At 49.2% G+C, this 15,636-nt stretch overlaps 1 protein-coding gene across 4 annotated transcripts in view; it reads left to right on the top strand.

The window, feature by feature from the left end:
• Plekha4 (pleckstrin homology domain containing A4) overlaps nucleotides 1–15,636 on the top strand; it is a 17,061-nt gene continuing 1,425 nt past the window's right edge. The window contains exons 1-19 of one of the 4 annotated variants that reach the window (XM_015496584.2): nucleotides 2–428; nucleotides 863–952; nucleotides 1,980–2,087; nucleotides 2,866–2,938; nucleotides 3,040–3,140; nucleotides 3,309–3,418; nucleotides 3,997–4,212; nucleotides 4,521–4,809; nucleotides 5,628–5,702; nucleotides 8,085–8,132; nucleotides 8,254–8,334; nucleotides 8,517–8,666; nucleotides 9,787–9,885; nucleotides 11,903–12,043; nucleotides 13,398–13,497; nucleotides 13,564–13,640; nucleotides 14,489–14,650; nucleotides 15,018–15,067; nucleotides 15,424–15,536. In XM_015496584.2, coding sequence (XP_015352070.1) covers nucleotides 869–952; nucleotides 1,980–2,087; nucleotides 2,866–2,938; nucleotides 3,040–3,140; nucleotides 3,309–3,418; nucleotides 3,997–4,212; nucleotides 4,521–4,809; nucleotides 5,628–5,702; nucleotides 8,085–8,132; nucleotides 8,254–8,334; nucleotides 8,517–8,666; nucleotides 9,787–9,885; nucleotides 11,903–12,043; nucleotides 13,398–13,497; nucleotides 13,564–13,640; nucleotides 14,489–14,650; nucleotides 15,018–15,067; nucleotides 15,424–15,536 — 2,077 coding nt within the window. In that variant the 5' untranslated portion in view covers nucleotides 2–428; nucleotides 863–868. Of the gene's footprint in view, nucleotides 429–862; nucleotides 953–1,979; nucleotides 2,088–2,865; nucleotides 2,939–3,039; nucleotides 3,141–3,308; nucleotides 3,419–3,996; nucleotides 4,213–4,520; nucleotides 4,810–5,627; nucleotides 5,703–8,084; nucleotides 8,133–8,253; nucleotides 8,335–8,516; nucleotides 8,667–9,786; nucleotides 9,886–11,902; nucleotides 12,044–13,397; nucleotides 13,498–13,563; nucleotides 13,641–14,488; nucleotides 14,651–15,017; nucleotides 15,068–15,423; nucleotides 15,537–15,636 lie in introns of all 4 variants that reach the window. The other 3 variants (XM_015496585.2, XM_048790576.1, XM_048790578.1) reach the window with 3 other exon arrangements.

The raw sequence follows: 15,636 nt of genomic DNA on the forward strand, positions 1-15,636 counted from the left end.
AGCAGACGTGGAGGGCGAGAGAGAGAGAGAGAGAGAGAGAGAGAGAGAGAGAGAGAGAGAGAAGAAAGGAAGAGACTGAGTGAGAGGAAGACAGAGAAAGAGCGAGAAAGGGAAAGAGAGAAAAAAAATTTAGGAGGAAACAGAAAGAGATTTGGACAGAAACAGAAGGATTGTGGGGGAAACTGAAAGAGTCAGAGACTGGAGAGACAGACAGAAGGTAAGACTGTGGGGAGGGTCTAAAAGACATAGAGGTGTGAGAAGGAGAGAGGAAAAAGAGGGGTATTGATTGAGAGAGAACAAGACAGAAGACAAAGAGACAAAAAAGATTGGCAGCGACCAGGTAAGGAGAGAGAGGAGGTGGGAGACAGTGACTGGGTGCCCCTCTCCTGCACTGTCCTCTCCCCCTGTCACCCGGACCCCAAAGCCGGGTAAGTTTCCTGCCTGGGCTGGGAGGGGCTGCCCGGTGTACATTCCTGGTACTGTGCGGCTGGGCTTGGGGAGCTGGTCCGGATGGTTTGGACTGGTGTAGGAGACAGGTAGCGGGAAGGAGGCAGGGAATGGGGTCCCTCAGCACAGAGAGGGTCACATTCCTGGCCAGAGCTCAGTGGGCAGGAATAAAGGAACCCCTATTCTCTGACTGGGCTGCAGACAGCTGCCCCCTCCTCGCAGCTGCCAGTGCCGCCCACCTCTCTTGGCATTGCTCTTGGTATGCAATCCCGGGCCATGGCCTCCCCCAGCCCCCCAATCTCAAAACAACAGGCTCTTTCTCCTCAGCCTCCTCCGACCTCCAAGCCCCTGACCCTGTCTCTGTCCCTAGCTGGGTCAGCTGCCGAGACACAGCCCCTTTCTCTCTCTCCCCAAGTACTTGATGGAGGAGGGGCGACCTCGGAGCAGCCTCAGCCTGGCCAGCAGCGCCTCTACCATCTCTTCCCGCAGCAGCTTGAGCACCCAGGTCTGAGCTTCCCAGTGGGGATGGGGAAGAAGGTGGGGATCTGGGCTGCCTGTCCCCTTTCCTAGCCCTGGGTTCTGTACCACCTTAGGGATTCCAGTGGTTAAGGACAAGGATCCTTAACCATGGGGATGCGAGACCTGGAAAGGTCCTACATTGCCCACCAGCTGCAGCTGAGAACGTGAAGATACTTCCAACTCTTGTCCCCACTCCTTCTATTTTTCCTAATTCTAAGCCAGAGAGCAATTTCACTGTTCAGCCCAGGCCCCACTAAGAACTGAGGTATAATAGCTACTCTTGATGAGGACTGGGGATTTCTACCCAATTTACCCATGAAACCCAGTAAGGAAAGACCCTTCTCTGACAATAAGATCCCCTGGGGACACCCAAGATGCTCTCACTCCAAATAATGCCAGCCAGTGAGGACCCCATTTCCTTTTCCTTCTGCCATATCCAGTTTCCCATATTCAGAGCCCAGAGATTTGATCCTAGCATTGGTCAGCACCACTTCCAGGGAGGGGTGCCCTGCAACAATCTGGCTATAAATGCTTGTGTATCAGGAGAGGTGACCCCCAACTGAGCACACTGGAAGGATTTGGAGCCTCCTCTTTACCTTGGACTTCATTGCTGAGGGATGTCATTCTTTGACATCACAGCATTCTTCCACCTTTAATTCACCAGGGACTCAGCATGGAAATTCCTCCTGCTTATGAGGACCTCATAGTTAATAGTCCCAGTTCAGATCCCAAAGGTTCACATCCCTGACTCTGGTGGCCAAGGGCATGCTCTTCTTGACAGTGGGCCCTTGGTTCCCAAATTCCTGTGCCACAGCCTCTTCCCTCTTCCTTGCCTCTGAACACCTCCCTCCCATCAAGATTGTCTCAACTCTGCACTATGAACACCCGCCAATTCTGACCTCCCAGCTCACCCCTCCTTGAGCTGATTTCTAAGGGCAGTGGAGTGAGGCCCTAGGGTTGCCCATTTCATACCATCCTGAGACCTATTCATTCTGTCCCTCTTCTCTCCTTAGAAGCCCACTCGGGCAGTAAACAAGGTCCATGCCTTTGGGAAGAGGAACAATGCACTCCGAAGGGATCCCAACCTGCCCGTGCACATCCGGGGCTGGCTTCATAAACAGGTAGCATCAGTGTGTGAAGAAAAAGGATACTGGGGGCTGTGTACCTGGCTACAAATGCAAATGATCAGGTTTCACCCCACCTCTGCTGAATCAGGATCTGGGGCTGGGACCCAGAAATCTGTGTTTGAACATTCTTTTCTGGTGCTCAGGTTTGAAACTCCCTGAAAACTAGTAAAGTAGGGTAAGGAAAATGAGCTTTATGCTAAGTGGGATGGTAAATTGATTTTGAAAAGGGAACTCACATGATCTGGTTCAGAATTTTACAAGATTATCCTGGAGTCTGTGGAACAGGTTGATGGGGAGAAGGGCCTGAGGTTGGAGCCCGTGGAGTGGTTCAGGGAGAGGCGATAAGAAGACACAGTGCCACCTTCCTAGCCTCTCTGTGTCTTAGGCTTCAAAATAATTGGACCAAGTCTCTAAATATAAAGCCCCTGCCCCCATGAGATGGGGTATACCGTCTCATCCAAACCTCCCTAAAACTTCTCAATCCCCAATTGACAGATGAAAAAATGTGAAGGTCCTGGGGGAAAAGACTAGTGTAAAGGCATAATGTGAAACTGGGGGAGCTTAGAGTCCAACACAGATCCAGCTGTATGAACACGGTGGCCTCCAGCTCTCCATCTAAATCTATTACATTAAACTTGCATCTCTGTCCCTCCCCTCTCTTTGTGTCTCCGTCCCCTTCTCAGTTCTCTCTGGGTCTCTGTCTCTGTGGTCAGTGTCCACCTACTTTCTCCTTTCTCTCTACCCACGGCCTTTCTCCCATCTCTCTCCGCAGGATAGCTCCGGACTACGGCTTTGGAAACGTCGCTGGTTCGTCCTCTCTGGCCATTGCCTCTTCTATTACAAGGGTCAGTGCGCCAGCTGGAAGGCCCTTTCCCCACCCGTGCTTCCCTCTAGCTTCTTGGCCTCCTGATCCATGTGATCCTTGACTCTGGCCCTCTCATTGCAGACAGCCGCGAGGAGAGTGTCCTGGGAAGTGTCCTGCTCCCCAGCTACAGTATTAGGCCAGATGGGCCCGGAGCACCCCGAGGGCGGCGCTTCACCTTCACGGTGAGTCCGTCCATCCTCCAAGATTACTAGTTGATAGGAACAGGAGGCATGGGGTGGGCGTACACTGGAGCATCCTTACTGGACTTGAAAGGTCCTGCACAGGGTCCCTGGCATCCTCCTTTTTTTGAGAGCCCGGGGGTCTGGGTCCCAAGCTTTCTCCTCCCACAGGCAGAGCATCCGGGCATGAGGACCTATGTCCTGGCGGCTGACACATTAGAAGACCTGCGGGGCTGGCTGCGGGCCTTGGGCCGGGCCTCCCGCGCGGAGGGGGAAGATTGGTGAGTGAAGGTCCACCTGTCCCACGAATGTCTAATCACTAGCCTTCCAGCTAAGGCTCCACCTTTCAGGCCCCGCCTCCAGGGCATTTAGGGTTCTTCCAATCAGCAAACGGCTTTTCTCCTAGTCTCCGCCCACAATCTTGCCACGCCCTGCCCCTCCCAGTCGACCCTCCAATCAGGGGATCTAGTAGACATTCTCAGCTCCGCCCCACGAATTATCTGCACCTCTCTCTGAAGGACTCCTTTAGAAGTCTCGGTTCACTGAGGCTAACACCTAAACCACGTCAGCGAAAAGACAAGGCCAGATATTTTTAAAATGTCAGGTTGTCTCTTAGGCCCTGACCCAGCCTGTCCCAACGCTTAGGCCGGACACGTGATTCCCTGGACCTGTTACCTGAATGGGCTCGGCGGCCCGGTACAGGTCACTTCTACTTTAGGGACCTCAGTTTCCTCACCTGCAAAGGGGGACAATGGTTTATAGTGCACAATTCCCGTTTTGGGGTGGGTTGCTGTGAAAAGAGAATTGGGCTGTAATGAGGTTCAAAGAAGTAATGTTTCTTTCTGTGCCCATTCGCCAGTGGGCGACCCAGGACACCCGCAAGTCCCCAGCGTGGGGAGGGCCCTGGCGGTCCCGGGGGTCCCCCGGAGGTGAGCAGAGGGGAAGAGGGACGCATCTCAGAATCACCAGAGATGGCTCGGTTCTCTAGAGGTCATGGCCGACCTGGGCTGCTCACTCCCAGCCCCACAGCCGACCTCCAGTCTGGACCCCGGATTCGGCGGACTAGGAGCCCCGAGTGAGTAGAACTGAGCTACGAGGGGGCGTGGCTTAATGGAAGGGCGGGGCCGGAACAGATTAGGGGCGTGGCTTGTCACTTGGTACTGGATTGGGGGTGAGTTGCTGGGGTTCCTGTCGGGAAGAAGTTCTAAGGAGAAGTTATCAAGGAGAAATTGTTCGGGATCTGCCCAATGCAGGAGGGTTGGACTCTAGAGGGACAGTGAGACAGTGAGGGGCGATGACCTTGAGGCTGTCTTGAAGAGTGGGGCGGACAGGGGAGGGGGTGTAGGTCCAGTAGAGCGCTCCCGCATTCTCTTCTCCCGACAGCCTGTTCACGCCCCTGTCTCGCCCGCCCTCCCCTCTGAGCCTTCCGCGTCCCCGTTCGGCTCCTGCGCGGCGACCCCCTCCCTCCTCGGGAGACGCAGCGCTCCCTGCCCGACCTCACACCCCCTTGAGTCGCATCGATGTCAGGCCTCCTCTGGATTGGGGCCCCCAGCGACAGACTCTATCACGTCCCCCCACTCCTCGCCGAGGACCCTCCTCCGACGCTGGCGGAGGAAAGCCCCCCAGGAGTCCCCAGCACTGGAGTCAAGAACCTAGACCACGGAGAGGAGAGGTGAGGGGTGGGGACTATAACTCCCATCAGGCCTCACAGCCCCTCTTGGACTCCAGGCCATGTCCCTAGGGTATAATGGGAATTGTACTCCATAATAGCAGGACCAAGCTGTGAGGAGGGAGAGTGGACTCCCGTCTCCCATCATACCTCACAACGGTCCTTCCTCCTGATCTCAGGTCTTTGCTCTTTAAGTACCAGGGAGCTTGTAGTCCAGAATACTCTGCCAGGCCTGTAATCCCAGCGATTTGGGAAGCTGAGGCAGGAGGATCTCAAGTTTGAGGCCAGCCTCAGCAACTTAGTGAGGCCCTAAACAACTTAGGGAGATGCTGTCTCAAAAATAAAAAAATTAAAAAGGCTGGGGTTATAGCTCAGTGAAAAATCTGGACATACCCTCTTGAATTTTGTTGCTAAGATATGCCACTTTTTTTTTTTTTCTTCCATACTAGTATTTGAACCCAGGGATGCTCTACCACTGAGCTACACCTCCAGCCCTTTCAGGCTCCCCCCCCCCTTTTTTTAGTTGTAGTTGGGCACAATGCCTTTATTTTATTTATTTATTTTTATGTGGTGCCGAGGATCAAACCCAGGACCTTGCACATGCTAGGTGAGCGCCCTACTGCTCAGCCACAACCCCAGCCCAACCTTCCAGACCCTTTTATTTTTATTTTAAAATAGGATCTTGATAAATTGCCCAGGCTGACCTGGGATTTTCAGTTCTTATGCCCCAGCCTGTGGAATCACTGGACTGACAAGGAGGTGCCACCAAGCCTGACAGATATGCCAATTTCTAAACGTCTCTATTTCAATATTCTTCCCAGGCCCCATCTGGCTCCTCCACCTATCTCCAGCTCCCCCCAAGACCCCCTGGAACCCGGGCCTCTATGGTTTTACTGGTAGGTATCCTGGGGCTCCTGAATCTACCAGAGCCCTGTCCCTTGCCTTCTTTGCCATGAGGAATGTCACCTCCTGAAGCTGTAGCAAGCTGTATGGGAAAACAACTGAATTTGTTTTCTCACTGGTCTGGAGGCAGAAGCCTGAGAAGTCAAGGTGTCCAGCACATTCAGGGCCCTGCTTCCTCTTGCCTCTGTCCTGGCATCTCATGCTGCCCCAAACCCCTTCTGTTCTTGGACTACATCCCCCCAGTGTCTGCCTCCGTCATCACGTGGCTATCTTCCTGTGTGGTAGTCTGCGTTTCTTTTTGAAGTTCTGGGGGTTGAACCCAGGGCCTCCCCAGGCAAGGCAAGTGCTCTATCCCCAAGCTACATCTCTAGCCCCTGTCTGTGTCTATCTCCTTGTGTGAGGATACCAGACATCATTGGAACTTACATCAAAGAACAAAATTACAACAGTTTAGTGACCTTAGTGGCTTTATTTGTTTATTTATCATTGGTACCAGGGATTGAACCTATGGGTACTTAACCACTGGGCCACATCCCCAGTCCTTTAAATTTTCTTTTTTGAGACAAGGTCTTATAAGTTGCTGAGGCCAGGCTTTAATTTGTGATTCTCCTGCGTAAGCCTCCAGAGTTGCTGGGATTACTGGCATGTGTCATTTCCCCAAGCCCATGACTTGGAATTTTAATGTGAGAGACTCCATTTTGGTTTCAGCCTCATCTCTCAAGGCCCAGTGGAGGAGCCTTGTGCAAAACAAAGGCCTCCTATAATTTTTATTCAACACTTACATCTGGAAACACCCTATTCACAAATAAGGTCACATTCTCAGGTACCCAGGGTTAGGACTTGTACATATCTTTGGGTCCCCCACACCCTCTGTCCCTGGTACTGCAGATTGAACCCAGAGGTGCTCTACCACTGAGCTACATCCCCAGTCTTTTGGTGTTTTATTTATTTTTTTATTTTGAGTCTCCCTGAGTTGTTAGAGCCTCACTAAGTTGCTGAGGCTGGCTTTGAATTCATGATCCTCCTGTCTCAGCCTCCTCAGCCCCTGGGATTCTTAGTCTTTTTTTTTTTTTTTTTAACCTTTATTTTATTTACTTATTTTTATGTGGTGCTGAGGATTGAACTTAGTTTCTCACACGTGCTAGGCAAGCACATTACCACTGAGCCAAACTGCAGCCCCTCCCAGTCTTTTTTATTTTATATACATATATATTTTTTAATTTTTTTTGTACCAGTTATTGAACTCAGAGGCATTAAACTACTGAGCCACATCCCCAGCCCTATTTTGTATTTTATTTAGAGACAGGGTCTCACTGAGTTGCTTAGCGCTTTGCTTTTCCTGAGGCTGGTTTTAAACTCTGCCTCAGCCTCCCGATCCTCTAGGATTACAGGCATGTACCACCCCATTAAGAATTTCTTAAGTAACAGGTCCAGACAGAGCAGCGCAGATTTGAGGCACTGCTGTCCCCTTCTTTGCCCCAGTAGCATAGATGACATCTTTTCTGCCAGCAAGACTGAGGTATTGGTGTGGGCATTGTGTCCAGTGGGGAGGACATTTAGCAGTCAAGCTGTAGTTGAGGCCAGCTCTCGTCTGGGTCTGGGTACAGCGGAATCTCAGCATCAGCATAGCTCATAGGGAGCTTTGTCAGAGATAAGAAAGTTTAGGGGGGTTAGTTTTGACTCTTATCACAAGATCTTGATCTACTAGACCTGGACTTGGTGGTGACTCAGAGAAAGAAAAAAATCAGAAAGACAAGTTGGAGTTAGTTAGGTTGATAATGGGCCCTCCTTCAGGTTTAGGGCAATGATTGAAGACTCTGAGGTGCCATTTTGGCAGTCTGGAATAGGTAGTTGACAGCCTGTTGATTATGATGTCTCTGTAAATCTTGGAAATATCCAAATTACTCTTACCTTGGTTATGTACAGAGTTCACATTGAAGGTAGTGAAAGGAGGCAGATGCAACATGGAGGCACAGATGCCAAGCTTTTATCCTGTTTTTGGTTACTTGTTGGTCTTTAGGCCCAAGTGAAGAATCAGTGCTTTTAGGAAAAACAGGCTTTAAGCTCCTGTTAAAAGATTTGCTAAAGCTTAGCAGCAAGCTAACAGAAGAGGGGTGTCTGTTGGTGGAGACACGTCTTGGCATAGGGTTGAGTTACATTAAGGACTTGCCTTTTTTTTTTTTTTAAAAGAGAGAGAGAGAGAATTTTTTTTAATATTTATTTTTTAGTTCTCGGCAGACACAACATCTTTGTTTGTATGTGGTGCTGAGGATCCAACCCGGGGCCGCATACATGCCAGGCGAGCGCGCCACTGCTTGAGCCACATCCCCAGCCCCAAGGACTTGCCTTTGACCCTTGACTTTTCTTCTTCTTAGCCAGGTCCCCCCCTGGACTCAAACTTCCACCAAAGCCTGGAGACAGACGTAAGTTCTCCTGATCCAACCCCTGCTGAGTTCCTTGAGTTATAAAGAGAATGTTCTAGATAGTTTGTGGAGCAGGAGAGGCAGACAGGACACATAAAGAGTCTCTTTTCTCTTTTTCCAGACTCTTTTGACCAAGTTGTGTGGGCAGGACCAGCTCCTGAGGAGGCTGCAGGAGGACATAGACCAGAGGCAGGAGGAGAAGGTGCCAGGCGGGGCAGGGGCCTCTGACTGGCCTCTTCAACTGCCCCTACCACTTTCTGACTGGAAGCCAGGATGCTGTTGGATGTCGAGGATTTGGGGGGATGCCTCTCACTCTGGGGCCATGCCTCTCACTCTGGGGCCAGGTGTGGCTTCCCAGGTCTGACCACCTTCCCCTCTCTACAGGAGCAGCTAGAGGCCGCCCTGGAGTTGACCCGGCAGCAGTTGGGTCAGGCAGGCAGGGAGGCTGTGGGTCCTGGGAAGGCCTGGGGTCGCCAGCGCCTGCTGCAGGACCGGCTGGTCAGTGTGAGAGCTGCCCTTTGTCACCTGACCCAGGTGAGCATGGGGAAAGGGGTACTCCTCCCTCCCAGGAGGCCCAGGACTGTGCAGGCGGTTACCAGAGAATGTGAGGGCTCACAGGCACATAATTCTTGAGAATTCCATCACCCCAACTTTAAATGAGTGATCTTGATCATTGTAAAGGGCAAAGGGCAAGCAGCCAGCAATAGAAGAACTTAATTTAGCAGCTTAAGGGGGTGACTTTTTTTTTTTTTTTTTTTAAATGTTGGGGATTGAATCTGGAGTCTCAATCACAGAGGCTGATTTTGATATAGTTTCCTGGCATTAGGTGAGCTGCCTCCCACAGGGGTTTTGTGACCTTAGAAAAGCTATGAAACCCTCTGGACTTTAGTTACCTCCTATGTCAACTCTTTTTTTTTTTTTTTTTCTATGTCAACTCTTGAATGATAAAAATATTATTTACTGGGCTGGGGACGTAGCTCAGTAGCAGATCCCTTGCCTAGCCTTGTGAGGCCCTGGGTTCCATCCTCTATACTTACTTCATAGAGTCATTGTGGGGATTACATTAACTTATGTAAATGAATGCATATTTAACACTTAGTAAAGTACCTGGTACTTGGCAAGCAATATGTAATTGTTAGCTGTAATTATTATTAGTTGTAAACAATAGAGAAACATTTTTAAATATTTAAATATCTCTAAAGTGGAGGCAAAAACAGTACTGCCTCACAGGAATGAAAGGGGTGCATACTGAGCATGCTCAATACATGTTAGCCATTATTATTATTACTATCATTATTATTATTGGCTAGGAGTTTTCTGCTGCCCCGTGAGCATAAGTGTTGTGGTCTTGACTGTCTCAGGAATTCATTAGATCTGTTGATTCCACCATGCTAAGAGAGTGCACTAGTAACTCAGGAATCCAGAGAATACTGGTTTTTGGTCTACACTAGCAGTTCATTGAAATTGCAGGATCCATATAGACTCTGGGGTTCCCGGTAGTCCAAGAGGCAAGGCTCATGGGGATTGTGGTCCTTATGACCCCAGAGGCCCGGGGCCCAGGCTTCCGTTCCTCCTCCTCCTCAACTGGGAAAAAATGGGGAAAGATCTGGCTGGTGGGGATGCTAACCTTGTCTCTCCCTTTCTGGAACCTGAGGAGCGAGAGCGGGTTTGGGACACATACAGTGGCCTGGAGCAGGAACTGGGCACCTTAAGAGAGACCCTCGAATACCTGCTGCACCTCGGTTCCCCCCAGGTACCTCCCCTCCTACCCCCTAAACACCACTCTCCGCTCCAAGATCTGCCGGAAACCCTTTCATCATTTAAGCACCCCCCCAACTCCATCCAGAGTCCAAGCCCCGCCCACTCACCAAGCCCCGCCCCAACCCTCCAGTCTAAGCCCCTTATTGTAGTTAAGACCGGTTTTCAGATTCACATCCAGTCCCCTCTCTGGTTCTAAATCTCTCCTCTCCTGTGGAAGCCCCGCCCCTCTGCCAAAACACCACCCTCAGCCCCGTCTCCCTCTGGCAAGTTCATGTCTGGCACCCTACTTCTAGAATGTGCCTGTTAAATTTATCCTATGGAGTTTCCAATTCTAAACCCAACCCCTTAATTTAAGCCCTGCTTCTAAAAATATAAGCCCCAATGCTTCGCCTCAGACTCGCTTCTTTATTCTCTGTCTATGCACTCAGCGATAATTCATGCATTTTTAGTTAAAAACATCGGCTTATTGTATTGAGTGCGTTCTCATAGATTTGCTCCACCCTCTTCACGCTAAGCCCCTCCCATCTCATCCTAAAACCCGCCCCTTACCTCTTCTCCTGCCCACTGGACTTAAATCTGGCTCAGCACCAGCAGTATATAAAAGAACAATACATGACTTCCAAGCTGGATTTATTACAGGAATAGACGGGTAGTTGAACCTTTGAAAATCACTCTGTATATTTTGCCACACTGAACAAAACAAAGGAGAAAAACCACATAATCATCTTCATAAAATCTGGAAAATATTTATCAAAGTTCCCCCCCTACTCATAACAGAAGCTCTCAGTAAAACAGGAACAGAAGTAAACTTATCTAATAAGAGAGATGTATGTCGACCTGCATGGCCCACCCTGGGGAGGCAGAGGCAGGAGGATGCCAAATGCAAGGCCAGCCTTGGCAACTTAGTGAGACCCTAAGCAATTTAGCAAGTTCCCTGCCTCAAAATAAAAAGGGCCTGGGGATATGGTTCAGTGGTAAAGTGCCCCTGGGATCGATTCCCAGTATCAAAAAATAAACAGCAGGTGGCTGCTCCAGAGGCTGAGGCAGGAGGATCATAGTTCAAAGCCAGCCTCAGCAACTTAGCCAGGTGCAAAACAACTCAGTGAGACCCTGTCTCAAATAAAATACAAAAAAGGGCTGGGATGTGGCTCAGTGGTTAAGTGCCCCTGAGTTCAAACCCTGGCACCAAAAAATAAATAAATAATGAACAAGAAAAATACAGTAAAGAGTATTTTATTTTCAGATGATATGATATGTCTATAAATAGGTCACTAAAATAAAAGGTTAATGTGCAAAAATCATTGTCTTTTTATTTACTCATGCCAAACAATTATAAAAGGAATGTTGAAAATAGGAGTTCAAAATAACATGAAAAAATTGAATACCTAAGAATAAATCTAGTGAAAAATATGCAAGGCATCTACTTTGAAAACCACAAAACATAATTAAGAAAAAGCAAAGGTCTATAGAAATAGAGAGATTTACCATGTTCATGGATAGGAAAGACACTAGTGTGAACATGTGGTGTCTCTTTCCCCAGTGGGGATCTGCAATCCTGGTACAAATTTGGAAGGTTTCTCTGTGCAGATTGATAAGCTGGTCCTAAATTGTATCTGAAAGAACAGAAGGCCAGGAATAGCCAAGACAATCTCCAAGAACAAAGCTCAAGGACCAACACAACTATTATGTCAAGTCTGAGGATAAAGCAATAGTTAATAAGATGATTCATGTTGCATCATCACGAGATTAGACAAATACACCAAAGGACTAGAATCAGGTGTTCAGAAACAGACTTCCATATATTTATGGCATCTATTCAGGATAGAAGCACTACTGGCAGAGCAGTACAGAAAGACAGTCCTCTCTATTAAATTGGATTTCCATACTGGGAGGAGGGACCTGACTCCATAAACATGGCCAAGCTGCTTTCACACCCTCACATGACCCATCAGCTGTAACCCTCCTTGCATTTTCCCAACTTGTAGTAACTAATCCTTTCCTTCCCCCAGGACAGAGCATCGGCTCAGCAGCAGCTGTGGATGGTAGAAGACACGCTGGCTGGTCTGGGTGGCCCTCAGAAAGCACTCCCCCACACTGAGCCTGACTCCCCATCCCCTGCACTCCAAGGCGAGGAGTCCTCAGAGAGGGAGGTAAGACTCTGCTTCTGTCTCCTATGTCCCTGGTCCAACCTGTTCCCCCAACCACCTCTTTTCTTCTCCCTTGGTCACTTAACCAACTTCAGGCAGGTATCTTCAACTCTGAGAGCCCTTCTTTCCTTGTTTGTTATATAGATGCCCCTGGGTATCTGCAAGGGTTAGTTCCAGGATCCCTTGTGGAGACCAAAATCTTTCAGTGCTCTAGCCCCTTATAGAAAATGATGTGGTGTTTGCATATGATGTATGCACTTCCTCCTATGTAGTTAAAACCATCTCTAGATGACTTACAATACCTAAGACAAATAAATGCTATGTGAATAGTTGCATATTGTGGCAAAGCATTGCCACTGAGCCACATCCTCAGCCTTTTTAAAAAAATACTTTTTAGTTGTCAATGGACCTTTATTTTATTTATTTGTACATGGTGTTGAGAATCAAACCCAGTGCCTCACACATGCTAGGCAAGTGCTCTACCACTGAGCCACAATACCAGCCCATCCCCAGCCCTTTTATTTTTTATTTTGAAAGAGGGTTCATTAAGTTGCTGAGGCTGTCCTTGGACTTGCAATCCTCCTGTCTTAGCCTCCTGAGTGCCTGGGATTACAGGCATGAGGAAAGGCATTTGTTAAAAAGGATTTACTAGGACTGAGGTTGAGGCTCAGTGGTAGAGCACTTGCCTAGCAAGTGTAAGGCGCTGTGTTCGATCCTCAGTACCACATAGAAATAAATAAATAAAGGTATTGTATTCATTTACAACTTTAAAAAGTAAAAATAAAATAAAATAAAATAAAAAAGCACTTACTAGACACCACCAATCTTAATCCCCAAGGTGGAGAGACAGACTTGGCCCCCCCAGAAGCCGGGACAATTATTGTCATAGCTGGGTTAGAGCTTCTGCTTGCATTGACTTTCAGACCATGAATCCAGAAGACCTGGGTTCAGAACCCAGCTCCACTCTCTTTGAGATACTGGGCATGGTGGCACATGCCTGTAATCCCAGCAGCTCGGGAGGCTGAGGCAGGAGGATTGCGAGTTCAAAGCTGGCCTCAGCAAAAACGAAGCACGAAGTGACTCAGTGAGACCCTGTCTTTTAATAAAATACAAAAAGGGGCTGGGTGTATGGCTCAGTGGTAGAGCGCTTGCCTAGCATGTGTGAGGCACTGGGTTCGATTCTCAGCATCACATATAAATAAATAAAGGTCCATAGACAACTTTAAAAAAATACAAAAAAGGGCTGGGGATGTGACTCAGTGGTTGAGTGCCCCTGAATTCAATCCCAGTACCAAAAATAATAATAATGATGATGATGATGACAATAATAATTATTCTCCTTTTCTGATCCCTCCAGAGTTTGCCTGAGTCCTTGGAACTGAGCTCCCCTCGGTCCCCTGAGGCTGACTGGGGGCGGCCCCCTGGAGGTGACAGAGACTTTGCCAGCCCTCGGTCAGGTGAGCATCCTGCTGGAGTGGGAGTTTCCTTGTGTTCTAACCTCACCAAGTCCCTTGTCCTGCCAGGTCTTGGATCTCCGAGGGTCTCCCGGGCTTCTAGTCCTGAGGGTCGCCGCCCCACTTCTCCGCAACTGGGAACCAAGGTAGGCCATATGTGGGTCCCCCTTAGGTCTGCCTCATAACCCTATGATCTAACAACCACAGTCCCCCAAAACCTGGGGAAACAGCTGGGAGAGGAGAATTCCAAAGCCACACTCAAAGCAGAAAGCACATGATTTATTCAGAGCATTGGGACCAAATTTATCTCTACCACTCCTAAGCTGTGTGGCTTTAGGTCAGATTAAACTTCTCTGTGCCTCTATTTTTTCATCTGTAAAATGGAGCTAATTGCAATTCCTACCACCTAGAGGATTAAAAGAGATGAATGTCTCTAAAGGGCTGAAAATAGCAAGTTCTTTATTCATTCATCTGTTCGTTCCTTCACCAAATATTTTATATTTGCTGGGATGGAAACCAGGGTGTGTACATGTTTAGCAAAGGCTCTATCACTGAACACAGCCCTTCCCTCTGGTTTTGAGGACAAAAGAAACAGAGAGGTCAAGAAAGCATCATTAAATCCTGAGATTCTCCCAAAATAATCTTGACAATTCAGTTGCCAGAGTTCAGAGAAGCAACTCAAGTCCCATGGACTAGAAAGGGAAGAAGCTTGATGTGTCTGGGACACCCCCTGCTGGGGCTTTGGGCTTCCACAGGGTGAGACCAGAGAGGTAGGTGGGGGCTAGGCCACACAGGGCCTCAAAAGCCTTTGCTGGCTGTATGGGTGCCACAGGAGGCTTGAGCAAGGGAGAGAGAGTGTCATCTCTGGGTGTAGAAAGACCCCTCTAAGTGCTGTGGTGAACTTACTGGCAAAGGTCAGACCACAGGCCAGGAGGTCAGGAAGAAGAAGGAGGAGGCCCAAGGTTGGGGCATAGGGTACTTCTCGTCTCCCCAGGTCCCCACAACCCGGCCTCGGATGAGTGCTCAGGAGCAGCTGGAGCGTATTCGCAGGAACCAGGAGTGTGGACGGCCTCTCCCACGCCCCACCTCCCCCCGGCTGCTCACTCTAGGGAGGACACTGTCCCCAGCCAGACGCCAGGCAGACCTGGAGCAAAAGGTGAGTGGCCTAGGGTTAGGGGGTGAGGGGTGGGATAGTAAAAAGTCTTTTTTTTTTTTTTTTTTTTTTTTGAGTACTAGGGATTGAACCCAGGGGCAATTTACCACTGAGCAATATCCCCAGCCCTTTTTAAATATTTTACTTAGAGACACTAAGTTGCTTAGGGCCTTGATAAATTGCTGAGGCTGGCTTTGAACTTGTGATCCTCCTGCCTCAGCCTTTTGAGCTGCTGGGATTACAGGCCAGGCGTGCACCACCACATCCGGCCCATCGGATTTCATAGCCTCTTCCTGCTTCCTCTACTTCAGCCTCAAAATGAGAAGTGGGGTTTCCAGGCCAGGAATCTAATGCCACAATTCCTTTCCAGTCTGTCCTAGGAGCTGCAAAATGGCTCAGAAGCTCAGGGTCCTGGAGTAGGTAAGGAACTAGAGGGTGGATGAAGGGAACGTGGAAATCTGTTCGCAAAAGGGGAGGTGAGTAGCACTGTCATGAGAGTCTTCTGAGTACTGAATTGCAAGTGGCAAAACTTTTAAAGCCTCTTGAGTTTCTGGGGCATCTGAAACAAGACAGGAAGCCCTGGATACACAATGAGAACTGCAGTTTCAAGAAATCTCTTGGCGGTATCAAACCCAATTCCTGTAAAATTGATTGGACTAAACATCCCATAATACACCGGGTTGTGTGGAAAGTTCTTTGGGGACATGTATTATGGACTGCAACTCCCAGAACAGGCGCCCCCACCATCCCTGCTCCCCATCTTCTCTTTCGTCTAGTCCTAGGAACACTACCCCTTACTTGCTGACTTCCGAAGGCCACCGGGAGCGGGTCCTTAGCCTCTCCCAAGCCCTGGCCACTGAGGCGTCGCAGTGGCACAGAATGATGACAGGTGAGGGATGGCGGATCTGGACTCCTGGGTTTTAGGGAAGGGTGAGCTTGAGGCGCGGACTCTTAGGCTCTGTGAGGAGAGGTGTGTTGGGGGGGGGGGG

Source organism: Marmota marmota, unplaced genomic scaffold, assembly GCF_001458135.2.
Source record: "Marmota marmota marmota unplaced genomic scaffold, marMar, whole genome shotgun sequence".
Lineage (NCBI taxonomy): Eukaryota > Metazoa > Chordata > Mammalia > Rodentia > Sciuridae > Marmota > Marmota marmota.